The sequence below is a fragment of the Mandrillus leucophaeus genome, unplaced genomic scaffold (genome assembly GCF_000951045.1).
Source record: "Mandrillus leucophaeus isolate KB7577 unplaced genomic scaffold, Mleu.le_1.0 Scaffold50, whole genome shotgun sequence".
NCBI lineage: Eukaryota > Metazoa > Chordata > Mammalia > Primates > Cercopithecidae > Mandrillus > Mandrillus leucophaeus.
Window position 1 is genome coordinate 6,791,409 of NW_012105365.1, and position 21,569 is coordinate 6,812,977.

A 21,569-nucleotide genomic window follows, 5' to 3' on the forward strand; every position below is an offset into this window, starting at 1 on the left:
TTTTTTTTTTTTTACTCTTTCTTAGATTTAAATTAACACTGTTGGAAAGAGAACATTGTTTTCATCATGAATGCTAATAAAGATGAGAGATTTAAGGCCAGAAGCCAAGATTTTCACCTTATTCCTGCTTTGATGATGCTAAGCATGGCCATGTTGTTTCTTCCAGTCATCGGCACTTCAAAACAAAATATTCCAAGACTCAAGCTAACCTACAAAGGTAAATATATACATATTTTCTAAATTGTTTATTAAGATTTTTAAATGTCTTTTTTGACTGCTATATTTTTTCTTTTTAGAAAAGCATATTGGCTTCTGTGAAATGTTTATTATGTTGGCATCAATTCATAAAATAGAATTATAGAACACAATGCCCAATCACTCATTTTTATGAGGAAAAATATGCTAAAGCTATTCAAGTATGCTTTTCAGCCCAGTATTTATAATAATCAGTTTGATCTGCAAGTGGTAAACGGTTTGGTGTTAAAACAAATCAATCCTTAAAAATAGAAAAATGTTAACTAATTTCACATAACTCTTGCTAGTTTATTCCTAGTCAGAGGGGATTTTTTAAAAAAAATACAGTAAGATATCTTCAAAAAGAACTTAAGACAGCAGGATAGCTTCAAGTTCTCAACTACATATGTATTTGGTAATAGAAAAAGACAATGTGAAAGGTTTAAAATACAAAAAAGATGAAACAACTTTGCTAAAAAATGAAATCTGCTAAGCTAGTTTTTAAATGTTTGATATAACAGCAAAGTTTATATGAATTACGGTTGGTCATCTTTGTGTGTGTCTGTGTCCAGTTTCATGCCCAAATAGTTTTTACTTTGGTTTTCCTTTTTGATGTACTCTGGGGTTCATTAATACCTCAAGAAATAAAAGGGATGTAGGGAGAATAAAACTTCTTTATTCCCAAAGTGGTAGGCAAAAATTATGCTGGCAATTTGATATCCTCTGATCTCTTTAAGATGACATTTTATAGACAAACAAAATACTAATAAAAGCATGTTGCATGTTAAATCTAAGAGTAAGTTGAATTAGCACATTATATCCATTACAAATCTTATATGTTGGTATTTGTACAGAATATATGTCATGTATTAAAGAGTTAAATAATTTATATATTTTTGAGTTCTTATGTTTTTATATGTATCAAACTCATTTGAATTGGAAGTCTATTTTTTGGTAATCTAGGATGTTTTTATCTGGAAACATTGATCACATTATGAAATATAATTTATTGATGTCTTATTTAATCAATAATTAAAACCTTTTTTTTTTCTTTTTGAGATGATGTCTCATTCTGTTGCCCAGGCTGGAGGGCAGGGCATGATCTCGGCTCACTGCAAACTCCGTCTTCCGGGTTCAAGCGACTCTCCCACCTCAGCCTCCTGAGTAGCTGGGATTACAGGTGCCCACCACCACGCTTGATTAATTTTTGTATTTTTAATACAGATGGAGTTTCACCACGTTGGCCAGGCTGGTCTCGAACTCCTGACCTCAAGTGATCCGCCCACCTCGACCTCCCAAAGTGCTGGGATTACAGGCTTGAGCCATCTCGCCCGGCCATAATCAATAACTAAAACCTGTATTTGATTGTCTTCCATTTCTTAATCATAGATATATTCAATTTTCTGTCATTCCCCTAAAATTATCTTAGTTTCAAGTGAACATTAACAGTTATGGCAAGGTTTAGGCCATAAATAAAAAACAAAGTCAAGGCTTTTAACCATGCCAGTATAAATAGTACTGAATTATGCCTTCTTCCATAAACAACTATTCATCTAGATAAACTGTATGAAGCAACTATTTTTAGACATTGAGCAATAGGCAGCAAAGATGAAAGAAAGAAACTACCAGTGGTACATGCCTATAACCCTAGCTATTCAAGAGGCTGAAGCGAGATTGCTTGAGCCCAGGGGTTTGACTGCAGTGAGCTAGGATTGCATCACTTCTAGAGACTCTGTCTCTAAAAAAGAAAAAAAAACAAAAAAACAAAAAAAACAAAAAAACACACTTAATGGAGCAACTCGGAAAGGGTTTGGGGCAAACGGGGAATTTGTGTGCTGAGCCGAGATATTGAGCTGAAATATTGGAGGTCAAGGAGTGCCGAATGATATAGCAGTTCTGTCCACCCAGAATTTTAAAACTTTACCAAAACCTGGGGCACTCAGTTGACATGTTGCAAGGGTCATTTTATTTTTTAATTTTTATTTTAAGTTCAAGGGCGCATGCCCAGGTTTGTTACATAGGCAAGTTGTGTCATGGAGATTGGTTGTGCAGATTGTTTCATCAAACAAGTATCAAACCCTGTACCCATTAGTTATTTTTCCCGATCCTCTCCCTCCTCCCTACCTCCACGCTCTGATAGTCCCCAGGCTATGTTATTCCCCTCTATGTGTCCACGTGTTGTCGTCGGTTAGTTCACACTTATAAGTGAGAACATGTGGTATTTTTTTTTTCCTCCATTAGTTGGCTAAGGATAATGGCCTCCAACTCTATCCATGTCCCTTTAAAGAACATGGTCTCATTCTTTTTTTATGGCTGCATAGTATTCCAGGGTATATACGTACAACATTTTCTTTATTCAGTCTATCATTGATAGGCATTTAGGTTGATTCTATGTCTTTGCTAATGTGAATAGTGCTGCAATGAACATACAAATGCATGTGTTTTTATAATAGAAAGATGTATATTTTGGGGGTATATACCCAGTAATGGGATTGCAGTTTCTAATGGTATTTCTGTCTTTAGATCTTCGAGAAGTTGCCACACGGTCTTCCACAATGGTTAAACTAATTTACACTCCCACCAACAGTGTATAAGCATTCAGTTTTCTCCACAACCTTGCCAGCATCTGTTATTTTTGACTTTTTATATAATAGCCATTCTGAGTGACTAGTGTGAGATGGTATCTTGTTGTGGTTTTGATTTGTATTTCTAGAATGATCAGTGGTGTTGAGTTTTTTTTTTTTTTTCCACATGATTGTTCCCCGCATGTATGTGTTCTCTTGAAAAGCGTCTGTTCATGTCCTTTGCCCACTTTTTAATGGTGTTATTTATTTAAAACTATAAAAACCCTGAAAGACAACCTAAGCAATACCATTCAGCACATAGGCATAGGCAAAGAGTTCATGATGAAGATGCCAAAAGCAATTGCAACAAAAGCAAAAATTGACAAATGGGATCTCATTAAACTAAAGAGCATCTGAATAGCAAAATAAACTATCAACAGTTGACAGTGAGTAAGCAGGCTTGAGTCAACAGACAACCTACAGAATCAGAGAAAACTGTTACATATTATGCATCTGACAAAGATCTAATATAAAGCATCTATGAGGAACTTAAACAAATTTACAAGGGTCACATTATAAGAGCTCAGCTATTCTATTCCTACTGTAAGGGATACTTTAGTCCTGCCTTAAAAAACGTGACAATAAGTCTCAAAAGGATTGAACTGATCTTCCAGTAAACTCAATATCCGCGTGAAAAAAAAAAAAATCTCAACAATTTTTAAAATAAGAAAACCCAAATCAACCATATTCTCAACAATTTAATATCCATGATGTCCAGATACAATAAAAAAAAAAAAAATTACTAGACCTACAAAGAAACAGGAAAATTTAATGATAACAAGGGAAACATGCAGTTAATGGAAGGTAAATTGAAGTGATGCAGATGTTCACATTAGCAAAGATTTTAAAATAGCTATTATGAATATGTTCAAGAATTTAAACGAAAATGCTGTCAAAAGGAATATGCAGATATGGAATCTCAACAGAGAAGTGAAATGTATTAACAAAACTAAATGAAAACTCTAGTAATGAAAATTGTATCTGAAATTAAAAACTTACTGCATGAATTACAGATTGGAGATAGCAGAACAACATTCAGTAAACCAGAAGATAGAGAAATAGGGATCATCCAATATAAAGAACCCTTGAGTTTTTTACATGTCAATTTATAACATATTCCATTAAACCAAAGCCATATCTAGAAAGTTATTTTGTATTCCTTATGCTCTTTGTGTGACTATAATGGGATATCTTTAAATACTTTGAAGCTCTATTGTTTAAATAAATATATATATATATCTCTTTACATCTGTATCTATCTATAAAAATACATATATCTTTATATCTATATATATTTATATCTATCTCTATATATAGTATCTATATGTATCTCTCTATATAGTATCTATCTCTCGATATACTATATATATAGAGAGAGAGATAGATACTCTTGCTCTGTCTCCTATATGTAGAGAGAGATAGATAGATACTCTTGCTCTGTCTCCCACACTGGAGTACAGTGGCAAAATCTTGGCTCACTGCAGCCTTGACTTCCTAAGCTCAAGTAATCCTCCCACCTCAGCCTCTGGACTACAAGCATGAGCCATCATGCATGGCTAATTTTTGTATTTTTCGTAGAGACAGAGTTTCACCATGTTGCCCAGGCTTGTCTCCTGGGCTCAAGCAATCCGCCTACTTCAGCCTCCCAAAATGCTGGGGTTATAGGAGTGAGCCACCTTACCTGGCCAAAAGATAATCTTTAAAGCCACAGGTTTTATGTTTTGTTATGGCAGTGCCCATTTCTAAAACCAAAATGTAATTTGGATAACTATTGCTGTATAACATGCCATCATAAAACTCATTCCCTTAATAAAACAACAATTACTATATCCCTCAGTTTCTCTGGGTCAAGAATTTGGAAAGGCTTAGCTGAGTGGTTCTGGTTTGTACTCTTTAATGGAATTGTAATCAGACAACGGCTAGAGTTATAACAGTAAGGGTCTGGCTGGCATCTCTTCCTTGATGTATCCTCAGGTTCCTCCGAGGGAGTCTTTTCACTTGGGTAGTTTGGGCTTGCTCAGGGCCTCAAGTGCATACATTTAAACAAACAAAGAGGAGGTTTCATTGCCTTTTTATACCTAGCTTTAGAAGTTACATGGCATTGGTTCCAGAGTATTCTATTGGTTGAACCATGAGAAAGCTTCACTCAATTTTAAAAGGAGAGCACAAAGACTGTACTTCTCAATCATAGTAGTGTCAAAGTCACATATGTAAGGAGCTGTGGCATGGGAGGTATTGTTGATATATATATATATGTATATATACACACACATATATAAATTCTTATATATATATATCTGAAATAAATTGATAATAAAAAACAAGTTTATATAGGGTAAAGTACTTATTCAGACACTTCACAAACATATACATGGCCAATAAACACTTAAAAATGCTGGCCCTCATGAGTCATTGGGTAAGTACAAATTAATATTACAATGAAATACTCTTATATATCTGTTGGAATAGCTAAAAACATGAAACACTGACTATATCAAATATTTGTGAATCTGTGGAACAATTTGAGCTTGCAAACATTGCTAATGTAAGAGTTAAGGTGGAAATTGTTTTGGCAGTTTCTTATACTATTATACATGCACTTACATTCATTTGAAGTTCTAGAACAGGCAAAACTAATCAATGGTTTAAAAATATGATAACAGTTGCCCTTGTTGTTGGGGGACAGAGAGGATTGACTGAGAGGGGCATGAGAGGAAATTTTCTGGGAGTATAGATGTGTTTTCTGTCTTGACAGGGATATTGAATGCCTAAGTGTAGAGATTTGTCACAACTCATTAAATTGCACATGTAAGGTCTGTCCATTTGCCTATATATAATATTGCCTTAAAAAGAAAATGAATAGAAAACAAACATTAAAATCCAAGGAATAAAGAAAGGATATGGAAAGTTTGAACTAAAGGAATTGAAGACATAAAAAGGGAAACTCTGGTTTCTTTAATACAGTGAATATCGCAAAAGCACTGCATTGACCAACATGGGTAATGCAAACATCACACTTGCAAATATATTTTAATAATTGATAATATTCACTAAAGAGTCATAATGAACAAAACATTGGCATAAGGACTGTGTGTGAATTATCTCATTACCTCGCTGTGAGATGCGTATTATCATCCCTTTCCTATGTATGAGGATACTGAGGTACTGAGAGATTGAGAAATTTGCCAGGGTCACAAATTTAATTCATGGCTCAACTCCTCGGTCAACCCCAGGCTACTTAGAGCTAGGATTCTAGCCAAGTCTCTCTCACTGTAGACATGAGTATTTCCTTCCTGAGGCACTTACCTGTCATAGTGAATAAATTTACAGAAACATCATGCTGATATTTGACTAAAACTGATTATGTGATTTTCAATTGTCAACATTAAATGAAGTTGAAGAAGATTACATGTACTCTTTAAGATCACTGGGTAGCCAAAAAGATTATTTGATTTTTGTGGGATTTTATGCCATTTGCTAAACGTATTTTTTAAAAGTTGATTGTGATAAATTGTCTTCATAATCAAAATTTCATAGAAAAGTGAGTCTTAATATTAAATCAAATGTATAAATTGTCATCTGAAAATAACAGCTTGTATTAATGTATGTTTTTGGCCTTAGAGCCAACTCTATAAGGATTAAAAATCTTGTTTTATTTATCTTTCTCTAAATTTTCATTCCTCTCAGCACCTTATTCTTATATATAAGGATAATTGATATGTTTTTCTTGGAGTAAATGCAAAAAGCTGTACTCTTTTGATGCTTCTTATATTCAGTATTCATTTCAAATTTATAATTTTTTCAGATGTTTTAGGTTGTCTACATGTCAAATGCTGGTAATCAGAAGCAGAGACTGAATGCAGGATAGAAATCCTAGATATCTTCCAACACACCCTCAGCACACACCCATACTTCCCTCCCAGCTCCCCAGGGCTACTGTTAGTGAGTCATTTCTTGACTGTATGCTAATAGAGTAGTCACCTTTGTTAAGAGAACTACTGATAAGCCTTTACTGCTCACAACACACCATTTTAAGGAATGCTGAACCATTTTAATGAATGCAGAGTATTCATTTTGAATATCACAATTGTTCAGCACTGTGAAGTGTATATTTCCCATTCACTTCCAAAAATTTCAAGTTTTCCTATCCGCCTCTGTAAAATCAAGAACTTGAGAAAGAAAGTAGCTCAAATCCTGACATACCACCTTTTAAAAGCTGTCTTTTCCTGGATTTTAAAAAGCTGTGACACAAAAATTACCGTTAATTTTGTGTTCTGGTGGGGCAAACTGCTTACATACCAGATTCCTGCTTCTGAGGTAAGAACCACAACATTTCTTTGACATTTTCATTTTTTCTCTCATGACAACTTATTGACTTGAGATCAGCTGGGACTATCCTTTGCTTAGACAGTATTGAGAGTCTGAAAGGTTATTCTTGGGCACTAATACACTGGTAGAACGTGAGGTTAAAAATAATCAGCCAAAATAAAAAAAAATACTAATTTTAGTTTTAAAAATAATTAACTTTTATGGACATAAAATTAGCTTTGTTTTCTCTGCTTTCCATAATTCATATCTTCTCAGTGTAAACTAAAGATGCAGGCAGTATCTATTGTAGTAGAGTTAGCTACTTGGACGAGCTGCAAGGTATTATTAAGGGATTTCCTTCCTTCCTTCCTTCCTTCCTTCCTTCCTTCCTTCCTTCCTCCCTCCCTCCCTCCCTCCCTCCCTCCCTTCCTTCCTTCTCTTTTTCCTTTGTTCCTTCTTTCCTTCTTTCTTTCTTTCCTTCTTTCTTTCTTTCTTTCTGTCTTTCTTAGATGGAATCTCACTCTTTCGCCAAGCTGGAGTGCAGTGGCCCGATCTCGGCTCACTGCAGCCTCCGCCTCCCGGGTTCACGCGATTCTCCTGCCTCAGCCTCCCGAGTAGCTGGGACTACAGGCACATGCCACCAAGCCCAGTTAATTTTTGTATTTTTAGTAGAGATGAGGTTTTACCATGTTGGCCAGGATGGTCTCATTCTCTTGACCTTGTGATCTGCCCACCTTGGCCTCCCAAAGTACTGGGATTGCAGGTGTGAACCAACACGCCCGGCCTATTGAGGGATTTCTTAAAGTATTTCTTAAACAACAAGAGAGTTGTAGCAACCATTTTATCCAAAGAATGCTCTTTAATAAAGACTTAACTGAGAACCTCTGAATCCACAGGAGCTTGGTAGTTTGGTTCCATTGTTGTGCAAAGAAATTTCCCTTTGGTCCATGTTGTGAATTCTTGCATATTTATGACTACTAAACTTTTTTCTTGAATAATAAGTAAGGAATCATGGAGGTCAGAATGTTCTATATTTCCAGGTTTTGTATTATATGATTATTACTATAAATATTTTCTTATAAATTGGGCTTCTTATAGTGACTTCTACAGTTCATGCCGCAATTATAAAAATAATATTTGAGAGACGATCTTCTTAAATTGCACAATAATATAAGTATTTTCTATCTCACCATCATCACTATAGACTTTGAATGTGTTGGAGATATTTATACGCAAGAATCACTGGTGTCTGTAACGTTATTTGTTTGGAAAACTCCAGAAGATGAGACAGGTGTAAGTCTTCAGCAAGAAAAGTAACTCATTTAATATTTACCATATATTCATCCATTCTACAAATACGTAATATGGAATCACTATTTACTAGGCATTGTTTTAGATAAAAGTCACTGTCTCATTGGAGCTTATTTTTCACTTAGGGAGACAAACAGCGAACAAGCAAACAAACAGGTGAATATCATTTCAGATAGTGCTAAGTGCTATCAAGACTATAAAGCCAGAGAATGACTGCGCCCAGGTACCCTATTCAGACTTTATCATGTATAAGTCTCACAACACTGTTTTTATACCCATTGTTTTCATACCTACTTTATAGATAAGATACAGGCTTAGAACAGGAGTCTCTTGCCCAGAAGCAAAAAGCTATTAAATAGCCCAACCAAGTTGTGTGCTTACATTTATCTAGTTCAAGGTCCATGTTATTGTCAACTCACCATGCCCTTGAGGAAAACATTACATTTTCAAGAGGATAAATATTAAGATATAAAAAATAACAAGGTTTTACCATTATTTCTTTAGCATCAAGCTATTTTCAATAACTTCTGATAGTAGTAATTATGTTGTGCACCTCCAACATTTATTGGATGTATATTCATTGACAAGAAAAACTTCAAAATTCCCTTTTGAAATTTTATCTGCCTATCTTATAACTAGGGATTACTGTATCTTCTAGAATTGTTCTTTGTTTTATCAGAATTTTCTAACAAATGAATAAGTAAGGCTATATATTTTTCTGTAATTTACAAATTATTTAGCTGTGAAATTTAGCATGTATGTCAAGTAGAGATGTCATTTAACTCATCTAATTTGTTTGATTTGTATTGATACATCTAATAATATGTATTTTATCTGGATTCAGTATGAGATAGCAGTGAATTATTTACCAAGACAGAAAGTGACCAGCACTAGGGAGAAAAATGAATCAAGACAGGGAGCTCAGTAGTGGTGGGAGTGCAGTCATCAAATACTGTGGTCAGGAAAGCACTTCCTGAGAGAATATTTTCACAGATGCTTAAGCTAGTCATGCAGATATCAGGAATATTTTTGCAGAAAGAACATCAAGTGCAAAGGCCCTGGAGTGAAAGTGTGTCTGGCATGTATAAGGATCCTAAAGAAGATGGTATGGCTAAACAAATAGCAGGATGGAAGAAAGAAGAAAATTGACTAAATAGAGAGTTAACAGGAGGGAGGAGGGATTAGATCTTCTACTGCTGGCATTTAGTCTGAGTATTATGGGAATCCACTGAAGAATTCTGAGCACAGTCTGACATGATCTGACTCTCAGAATAATAGAATCATTGTAATTTGCATGTTGAGAATACACAGAAAGAAAGAGATCAAGAAATAGGGAGCCAAATTTGAGGCTATTGTAATAATTCATGTGAGAATTAATGGTCTGTGGCACAAAGTGATAGGAGTGGATACACATAGATAGAGCCAACAAGATTTGCTGATGAGCTGAATATAAAGTGAGAGAGAAGTCAAAGATGACTCCATGGCTTTTGTGGTTTTGTTTTGTTTTAATGTGGTCTACAGGTGGAGGTACCATTAATTAAAGTGGTAAATACTGTGGAAGAAGTAGTTTTGTGGAGAAGATCAAGTGGACATATTTTGTTTGAGAAGGCTATTAGACACCTAAGTGAGATGCCAAGAAGGCATTTGAGTACATATATAACCCTGAAGTTCACGGAGATGTCAATTGGAGATATGAATTTGGCCATTAACATATAGAAATTTTTAAATCTACAAGACTGTGAAATAATTAAGGGATGAAGCAGAATTCAAAAGATTGGCTTCTGGTGTACTACCAAGTCAGGAGATGGGATAAAGGAAGAATTAACTGCAAAGTGAACTGAAGAGGAATGACCAGGTATATAGGAGAAAAATTAGGAGTTATAATACAGAAGGCATTAAATGAAAAAAGTAAAAGGAAAGAGATAATCAGTGGTGTCAAAGTCAGCTAATACGTCTAGAGAGATGACAACTAAAAAGTAACATTAAATTTAACAGAGCTCACTGTTGACTTTGATAAAAGCAGTGTCTGAGTGTGCCAGCCAAAGCCCGATTAGGATGGATTCTTGAGAGCATGGGACTGGAGACACTGACTATAGATAATTCTCTCAAGGAAATTTTTGATAATTGTGACATAGGCATTAGCTGGAGGAGCAAAGCGATCAAGAGACTTATTTTAATGCAAGAAATAACAACATATTTGTATTTTAATTGAAACAATCTAGAAGAATAATAATTGATGATTCAGGAGACATGACAGATAATCTACACCTTATTGAAGAAAGTATTGATGAGATTATTTTCCCTAAAACAGGGTACATTTAGAACATGTATTAATAAAAGTGGCTTATTTTGCATAATAAAGTTCATTATCAGTTGCAACTATTGTCTAGAAAGGAAGCTAGGTTAAACATAAACAAGTTTTCAAGGAGGAATGCTTAAGTACGATATAATGATACAGGCTGTAGGCACTATATATGTTTAGGAGATTAATATGTAAAGATTTGGAAACAAAAATACAGACAGATTAAATAATAATGCTAGGGTCACATAAGTAGATAATTTTTTAAAAAAACTGATGTTCAGATCTAAATCCACTGTTTTTTAGTAAAATAGTGTTTGTATTATTAATACAACTTACCTGTATGCAATCTCTTTATACGATAATAATTGAAATCCATTTAACATTGTATATGGAACATTGTTCTAAACATTACTGGTCTATGGAACTTTACAGAGTGGTGGAGTGACACAATAATATAAGGTAATATATGATGCAGTATTGCCATGCAAACATACAAGAAGCCTTCCTGGAATTATGAAGATAGATAAAAATCACTAAGGGCTACAGTGATCATCTATGTACTGCTAGCAGGGTAAAAGAGAGCTCAGCCTTGAGGCACTTAGGTTGTGTCTTTGTCTTTGCATAAATGTGGAAATAACTTTAAAAAGGGCATAGTTTGTCTAAAGGCAATTTTTATTGCGATAAAATCCAGTCAACTATCTTTTGGTGGAAAACTCTTTTTGAATAGATCTTGTAAGCAACTGGTTTACTATTCTATAAACTATTGAGGAGCAAAAGTTTTTATGTGCAACTGCTCATTTCACAATTCAACTTCCCTAAATTTGGCGCTAATTTCTTGAGCCTTATTAAAGGAATTTTCACAGTGAGATTTTTCCATACATGTGTATAAATATAAATTCAATGGCAGTTTAAAAAATAATGTCATAGGTCTTTTTTAAACAGAAGATTTGACAAACAATTCTCTGATTTCTTAAGAACTAGTAATATACAGTTTGCATTTTTGTAAGAATCCTTTAAACATACTGCTTTAATCCTACTAATTCAAAAGAGGCATAAAGTAGAACGAAAGTCCTTTTTACTTACAAAGATGGTCATAAAGGGGTTTATTTGACTAAAGCCACAGTGAGCCAGACACAGTTTGGAAATTAGGATAAATACTTCAGTAATCCCGATGGAGTGGTGAAGTGGAAGAAGCAATAGAAGTGAACCTGTCTGTTGGAATATTCAGTGGAAATATAAGTAGAGAACTTTTGAAAAAGAATCTTATTTATCTAAGTAATGCTAAACATTAAAATATAAAATATAGCTGTAATGGGTGATGGGGCTTAGAATCAGAAGATAAAGATAGGTTTGAGCTCTTTCTGTGACATGAACTGTCTATGCACCACCAGAATCATAAATTGTCTTTCTGAGTCTAGGTTTTCTCATCTGGAAATTAAGTTCTTCTTGGGGATCAAATTAAATAATAAATGGGAAAGTTCCTCAGATGTTACAAACCACAAAATGGAGGTTGTGACAGATTTCAAAGACAGACCATACATGTTTATAATTAATTGAATATATAAAGAAAATTTAAGATGTTTAAGAATATAATTGTAATTTAGCATCTTGGGTAGAATTTTTGCTATCACAGATAACAGCAAAGATATTTGAAATGAAAGTCTACAATGGATACTCATCTTGACACCTTTTTTTTTCCCCCAAGTAAATGTGTGTTAAATTAATGTACTTCACTTCTTTGTATGAAAAAAAAGCTGAAGGGAAAAATCTTATATATCATTGGTTTAAACTAAACATTTCATTGATCACTTCTAGAAATTAAGGAATAAGCTAGCTAAAGATTTACAAATGTGACCGATTTAGAATTGTAAAAGAAAAAAAAAAATACTTTGGCCACCTTGCATAAATTAACACACACCATGAGGTAAAGGTTTGAGAGACATTCTAGTGTGAGGAAGAATGAAATAATTCAGCTCTTTAATGCAGGCAAGCTGAGAATAACAGGCGCACACTGTATTTATTTTAAACCTTTCTACTCCAGGTGTGGTTCAAACTGCAGTAGTATCAGCAAAATCTGAAATTTGTTTGAAATGCAGAATCTCAGATATACTCTGTGACTTCTAAACAAAAATAACTGTATTTTAACAAGAATCCTTGAATGCATGTTACATCCTGAAAAGTAATGCTTAGGGATCCCCACGATACATGTGAAATATGGAGATTACAAAAGGAACCCCTTATGACTGCAAAACATTATCACAATTAGGTCTCTAAATAGCACTTCACTTCTCTAAATTATTAATAAGATGGTAATAAATCCTGATTTATATCGAAAGTAGACAAACCAAGGCAAACAAAAATCACTAGTTTAAAATATTGTGAGTTAAAACTTTATTAGACTTATGTATAAGAGGTGGTGTTGAAATACAGAAATGATTTTGACATTATTCTTCTAGGGCTTCTAGTATTTTTAAGGGACAAAATAACTACACAAAATAACTGCCAAAAGATCAGTGCCATAGTATAAATAAAACCAAAAGTTTAAAAGAATTTAGAAGAATTTGGAGATGAAATTGAACTTTGAGCACTGGAGAAAGTTTAAAGTTTATTCAATGAAGCGTATGTTGGTATTGGAGTATTTTAATCATGAAATTGACCTAATTTAATTGTGATTGTCGGGAAAATGAAATAGGCAGCATCATGCGGGAGACGCTGTTGGGAGAGTGGGTGTAGGAAAAGATAATTTATGAACCGTTTACAGTAATTTGGAGAAGTAGTAATATGATAGGCAATAAGAATAAATATTCAAAAAGGGAGAATAGAAAATTTACTTGATAGACTCTATAAGGCTTTAAATTTAGCTGGATGTTGTGTGAGGTGGGGGTTAAACAGATTTAGAGTGATGGATTATATAAATAGGGGAGAGAAGAGTAAGGAAGAAAAACTAAAAGTGATTCAGAAATGTTGAGCCTCATGACTAGATAATTTCATTGAAGTCATTAAAATCAATGAGATCAGATGATTGGAGGAAAAACTGACAATACCTAGCAAGTGATGGCAAATTCTAAACTAGAACACTTGGGAGCGATGATGGGGTTGTGGTTGTGTATTTTAAAGTCATCAGCAGAGAACTAACAATTTGTGGGAGAGAAACTATTTAAGGAAGATAATGCATAAATGGAAAGCATTTCTTCATTGCTTATACCCACTGAATAGTACCTGAAATTGAGAACAATATTCCATGATGATATTTTTAAATTTCCCTCTTGAAGTATATGTGCAAGTTCTGATGCAAATTCTCTGCACACCTTTACCAGGGTGATGCTCCTTGGGCAAGTGATTAAGAACTTTCATCTGAAAAAAACCTCGAGAAAAGTCTCACAGATGATTAACATTAATTTGTTGCAGATGAAAAGCCAAACTGAAATTTTCTTGAATCTATGAAAATTGAATTTTAGATAAAATGTCACACTGAGTGGCCAGTATGATCAATGATTAATTATATATATCTGTGTCTGTATGCAGATACAGATATATATAATTATATATATATTCTGGTAAATTATTTAAAATTTCATAATAGCAAGAGAGAGGATGTGATTTGAACAGCTTCCAAGAAAAACAGAAGGCACATTCAAAAGCTTGGAAATACAAATGGTGATATGGTTTGACTGTGTTGCCACCCAAACCTCACCTTGAATTGTAGTTCCCATAATCCCCGCATGTCCTGTGAGGGATCTGGTGGGAGGTAATTGAATCATGAGGGCGGTTTCCCCCATGCTATTCTCCTGATAGTGAGTGAGTTGTCAAGAGGTCTGATGGTTTTATAAACATCTGGCATTTCCTCTGTTTGCACTCATTTTTCATCCTGCTGCCCTGTGAAGAGGTGGGTTCCACCATGATTGTAAGTTTCCTGAGGCCTCCCCAGACATACAGAACTGTGAGTCAATTAAACCAGTTTTTCTTTATAAATTACCCAGTCTGGGGTATTTCTTCATAGCAGCTTGAGAACAGACTAGTACAGATGGCATGAGACATCTCAACTATGACTCTCACAATTGAGAAGTTTCACATATACCTTGTAACATTATTTTTGATATACATATACTTGACTTTAATTAATCGAATTAATTTTATAAAACAGTACTGTTATAAAAGTGTTATCTGTTTTATATTACACACATAACTTTTTGCTTTATTCCTTAATTTATAGGGATCTTACCTTGAGGAAATATTTGCTCTTGTCATATTTGTCTATTATTTAGAGTCAATAATAGATGTTGTATTCAGTTAAGACCTTCCGAGGTTTTTTACATTAAATATATATACTTGATTGAAACAAGTACCAAATATGTGTGACATGGTGCTTCATTTTAAACATTCTTTGAAACTTGAAGAAGGAGAAATTCTGAATAACTTGAAGGAAGCTACGAAACAACTGTAAAAGTAGTATCAATCGTGCTCAGAATGATACTCTCAACTTTTTATCAGGAAGTTTATTCTATCGTGACATTGTTTTCCTTGAAATGTACTAGATATTTATAACACTAACTTTTTTACAGGTCAGTAGAAAAAAAGATCACAGCAAAGCTTTTGAAAATGTAAAAGGACTCCTTCTTATTCAAAGTATGAATTTACTCCATAACTATAAATCATAAATGTCACAGTGATGGATTATATAAAGCATCCACTATTGAAAGCTGGCCAAATAAGAAGAAAATGTAATTTAAAAGTATGGATATGACAGAAATACAACCGTGTATAATTGCCACACTCCTACTCCACAACCTGTCTTGGCAAGAACACAGGCCCCATGACATAATAAGTTTAATTTGCTTCTAATTTATGTTTCCCTATGTGATATCATCTGTTTTATTATTGATATAGATAATGTTCTAAGACCTAATGAACAGAATGATCTATAACATTCCATCACAGAAAAGCAAGAGAATTTGATTTGTTTGTGTTCTTTCTGATTTGGACTTGCATTTGCAAGGAGATAATGGTTAGCATGGATAGCATAATGATATCTAAGTCAGCACAATAATAACATAATCTACACCTGCAATTTTGAAGCAGTCTTTTGTAGCGCTTTTAGGTTTGACTAATATTTTTTCTTCATATGCTTTGAAAGATTAGCTTTAAAGACTAAATGTACACAGTAGAGAATCATTGGTATTTTTGTGTTGGTAGAGGTGAATTATGATTTATCTTTATAATCAGAATGTTTTCACATGATCTCAAGCCTCAGAAAACATATTGGAAGTCAGCTGATGCCAAGTTAAGATGAGCTAATTTTCCCAATGTTAAATCTAAGGGAGAATCAGTGTCTTGCCTTGAACAAAAAGCTGTAGTATTTCTGGAAGTTATGGGAAGAAGCTTTGAAGGCACTTCATAGAAATGATGCTCTGATAGTAACTTAGCATAAAAAGCCTGGAATTTTAGAGATCAGAGGAGAAATGCTGAATTTAAGGGGAAGGCAGAAGTAGAAAGGATGCTGAAAGGCTTAAAGAGAAACATTTTTACTTAGACAGCTTTGTAGAGAATACACTGGAGATCTGACTACACTAAAGAAACCTGAGAATAGCCCTATTGATAAAAACTGCTATTTCCTGAAGGAAAAATAAAAGTGGGTAGGGCAAGAATATATGCTGAATATCCTGAGATGGCAGGGAAAGGTGATTGTATTTTGATCTGGATCTATTTTTAGTCGTAACATTTCTCTGCTGAGGAATTTTCCTCTTTAGATTGGAATACATTGGAATTTAAGCTTCTCCAAAGCTGATTTTCTTTTTAGCCCCATGAATTTCTGTCTTTCATAAAATGTTCTTTAAAGGATGTGGGAAGCATTTTTTTCTTTTTTTTTCTTTTTTCTTTATCTATGTAGTCTTCTCGTGAGAGAAACTGACAACTCCACCCAGTTCGGGATCTCTGGCAATAAATGCAGGATTTCAAGGTTATAGGATCTTATTCATTTAACACTCAAATACTGAGGAAGTCTGTGTTGCTTAATCCTAAATTTATTAGATTCAATATGACTCACCACTCCCTTCCTTTCTGGGGTGAAGAGGAAGAATATAGACCATTGGGTCAAATGTTTCCTCAGGCTGAATGAACAATTGTATTAAGGGACACTAAAAGGGAGACACAAAGAATTATTTTTAGAACAAAAGTATTTCAAATAAGAGCAGAGATTACCTAATCCTTAGCCTTCCCTTAAGTAGGGAAGCATCTGGCTGTCAATTAGGAGATTCATTTTATTAGACTTGCTACAGGAAATATACATAAAAATATATTTCCATTTTACCATTAGAGGTACTTACTGATCTACTACATTATATGGTTGTCCTTTGTCACAAGTATATTTTCATTTTTGTTGTAGATGTGTATTTTCTCTCCACTAGGCTGTGAGTTCCATGAGGACAGGAGTGTGTCAAACTTGTAATCAGTGTCTTTCCAGCATGTGCAGATACCTGGTGTTCTTAGATGAGTCAGTTATTGCCTGCAAAAGTCACATTTTAGGAGGGTATTGGCTCACTTTCTTGTGCTAGCAATGAGAAATTATTTTAAATATGATTATTAACTACATGTGGAAAACATATAATTTTCCCTGTGACTTCTGGTAAGATATCAAGAGGTGTTAATAAAGACACATGCAGAAACTCTTCAAAAAATACACACATACATACAAACGTGAAAATGTCATGTTGTTTACATGAAATTCAATCCTCAGACCCATTTCATTGTCCCATGGTGGTTTACTGATAATGGGTCAAGAACATCTTCTCTGTGTCACCCATGCATCAAAATCCATAATATGCAATGATTTCTATATTTAACCAAGTAGATAAATAAAAAAAATCATGTCCTTGCTTCATTAATTTTAGAAATGATGAGACTGTAGATTTTTCCAAAAGTGTGTTGCTAGAGCAAAAGTGGGAATTTGAACATCTGTGAGATTAAGATTACAAACTGGGAACAAGGTAATAGGAGAATGCACTGCTAAAAGGAACAGTGAAAAAGAATTATGGCGGATTAGGTCAAAGATTTAGGGAGATAGAACAAAGGAGTCATTTAGGAGGTAAGTGCTGCTGACATCCCGAGGAAGGGTGAGGCTGTTTAACCAAGCACAGAGCTGGCCTCCTCTCAATGGCACGTGTGAAGCAATACACTCACCCTTTTACCTAAGGGGAAAAATAAAAAAAAAACAAAGTTCCTGTCCAAAAAGCTTTAAAACTATGGACAATCTCAAAAATCACATGCCCAAAAACTTCCAGTTTAGAATTTTTTTAAAAAAGCTCCAAAGTATATTGCCAAATTATTAGTCTTCAACTTTGATGAGTTTGAACCCAGCAGAGCCAGCATCCATTTCTGATTTATGAAATCCACTGAGTGACTTCGCTTTATGTGTTAGGATACAGACTCTAAAATTACCATTTTTTTTTCAGTTTTGGTTAATAATCCTGTGGACACAAAAGTGTCTTTGCTTGGTTTGGCAGAAATGCAAGAAAGATAAGCTGGTTGGAAAAGAGGGAACCTGTTCCAATCCCTGTCCCAAAGTCTTTTCATAATGTGTGCGTCAGCCTAAGAAATTCTCATATGTAATGCCTAAATCTAATTATTTAATTTGGCTACAACAAATTGTTGAAGGATGTTTAATCGTTTTGTTGCTAGCATTGTCACAGGGCAATATTAAATCATTTGGAAATGATAATACCCCAGGTTAGTCACTATTTTTTCAGCTGTTTTTTCTTGTCAAGTTGGTTTGAAACTAAACCCCATAGAATTGGTTTTGATTAAAGAAAATAAAGCAAGTGGCTATATCAACTTTGTATTTATTTTTCTCACTGTATAAGTAAAGACAAAAAATGACATAAACAGCTCTTAAACACCTTCCTCTTCTCATTGCCATAATTCAGGGACTCCTCATGTTTCAGAACCTCTGGATAGTCTTCCTGACCCCACCTTTCCCTGTTCTCACCCATCCTGAATAATTTAGCCAGACTTATCTTTGCAACACTCAGCTATAGTTGTTGCCACTTTTCTGAACAAAACATTTTAGTAGCTTCCAATCACCTACATAATAACCAAAATCTTCAACGTGCCATCATATGCTGTAATCATCTAGATGCTGCCTTTATGTCTAGTCTCAATTCTTTCCATCCCACATAGTCCCTATATTTCAGCAAAGCACATTTCCTCAGTTCTACAAATAATTATTAAGTACTGAATTCGTCTCAGACTCTGAGCTAGGTGCTGGGAATTCTAAGATAATTACACCATGGTCTTTGCCCTGAGAGAGGTCACGCTCCAGAGTAGGAGACATATTAGAAGTGCAGTATGTATGTGCAACCTGGAGTAACATGTGCCCCTGTACAGCCTAGTGTTCATTCTGCCTGGAAAAAATTTTTCTTTATGTGTTTCCGCTCAAAATTCTATCTGTCTTTCAAGGCTGTGCTCAAATCTCACCTCCTTTTAGAAGATGATGTATAATTGATTATCTGAAAGGTTTAACATTTAATGTATACTTCTATTAGAATTTATTTCACATACGTTGTGTTTTATATACATAACTGTTTCCACACTGATCTGTGAGCCCCTTGCAAACAAGGCTCACTAATCCCACAATCTTTTTTTTTTTTTTTGAGACGGAGTGTCACACTGTCGCCCAGGCTGGAGTGCAGTGGCGCGATCTCAGCTCACTGCAAGCTCCACCTCCCAGGTTCACACCATTCTCCTGCCTCAGCCTCCCGAGGAGCTGGGATTACAGGCACCCGCCACCACGCCCGGCTTATTTTTTGTATTTTTTAGTAGAGACGGGGTTTCACTGTGTTAGCCAGGATGGTCTCGATCTCCTGACCTCGTGATCCACCCGCCTCGGCCTCCCAAAGTGCTGGGATTACAGGCGTGAGCCACTGCGCCCAGCCTATCCCACAATCTTAACACCATACTCAACATTTAATACACACTAAATACTTCTAAATATATGTGGCTTTAATAGCATTTTAATATTATTCCATTATCATAAAAAATGCAGAGATGTTCTCATCTTACTAATTCTGATTTAACGGAAGATAAGAGATATGATTTTAAAATATATCTTATTTGGCCCAAAGCAGAGTTTAATAATCATACTCAAAATAATATTTATTGACTTTTCCTATCTACCCAGCATGGTTCTAAGAACTTTATATAAATTACCTCCTTTAATCATCATGAGAACTGTGAGTTGGGAAATATTATGATTTCCTTTTTATACATTTTGTATAGACTTTTAAAAATACATCATCATCACTATAATGACTGATAGATACATAGCACTTACTATGTGCCAGACACTATTCATAATGCTGATCATGTATTAACTCGTTTATTCCTCACACCAACATGGGTTATTACATCGTTTCTGTTTTTGTCCTCACTTTATAGATGAGGAAACTGAGGCACAGAGAAGTTAAGTGACTCGTTCTAGATTACACAGCCAGTGAGTTGGAAGGCAGGATAATGCCCTGGTGGCCTGGACCTAAAGCTCATACTCTTACTCATTATGAGAAGTAATATTTCCTTTTGTAATTAACAATGTAATGCATGGTTCAAAATAATTGAATATTATTCATAGGCACTTGAAACAATAAGGATTTCGATTATATAAACTACTTACTGTACTAGTTGGGTCAAAATATACCCCTGGGAATGCTTTTACATACGTTTGATTTTGCTGATTTCAGTCTTTGTTAAATAAGGGAAATTGCATGGAAGGCAACTGCCTGATTGAAATAAGGTTTGTGTGAAATGTATTTTCTCATTAAGGCTTTAGATTATGTTCGTTTACCTTTTGTCTTGGTTCCATTCTTCTCTTCCCAATTCTACTTTACAATCAGTATGGCATGTTTATTGGATATTATCCCTGCATTCGGAACTGCTATAAAATATTACACCATTGGGTCTCTAGTCTGAAAAATGACTAAAGTTATATTTAGCTTAATAGAAAAATAATTAGTATCAATTTCAGACTTCTATCCAATGTATACAAAGCATGATCCATAAATGTTAGTGAGACATTCATGTTCGGTAAAGTCACGCTCATTTGAGATTTCAAATATCATGTCTTCTTCAGCATACTGCCTTTTGCTTTGTAAAATCTAAGACAAAACCCAGCTTAGAAACTAAGGTAAATAACATTTAACCATCATAAAGTAGAAAAAAGAAGGAAGGAAAAGCTAAAAAATATGAAATAATAATAAAGCCCATTGTTGGTAGATGGAATATAAAGCCATTGTATTTAAGGGACTCAAATATCATTTTTACAGAGGTTAAAACTGCCATGATACTTTTTAGAATTATCTTGGTGCCTATATCCTAGACATTATCTCTTTTTATCTTTCTCATCAATTAATGATAAGCTACTTTTAAATAATGAATTGGTTAAAAGTCAGATAGCACATAAAGAGCTTTAATAAAGTGATGAATATTAGTACCTTATTAGCATTCATTATTCTAGGATTTAAAAATAAGATGATATTGTAAGTACCTGAGGCAAAATCTAATGAAAGAATCTGGATAACTTATAGGAGTCTGTACATATTACAATTATAAATAAAACAAAGAATTGGGACCTAAAGAGAAGTGTCAAAAAAAAAAAAAAAAAAAAAATCAAGACTGCAGAATCCAATTCAATTATCAACTTTGCTGCTAGGTAGTTTTGTAACTTTAGGGCATGTGACTTCACCTCAAAACGATTAAAGAGCTTCATTTGTATAATTATGCTTTTGCATTAATTTAATTTCAAG

General features: G+C 34.3%; 1 protein-coding gene across 1 annotated transcript in view; it reads left to right on the forward strand.

Moving 5' to 3' along the window:
• Positions 1-27: 27 nt before the first annotated feature.
• The window catches only part of SEMA3D (sema domain, immunoglobulin domain (Ig), short basic domain, secreted, (semaphorin) 3D), a 130,423-nt gene continuing 108,881 nt past the window's right edge, over positions 28-21,569 (forward strand). Inside the window, exon 1 of the mRNA XM_011996061.1 lies at positions 28-217. Coding sequence (XP_011851451.1) covers positions 67-217 — 151 coding nt within the window. The 5' untranslated portion in view covers positions 28-66. The remainder of the gene's footprint in view (positions 218-21,569) is intronic.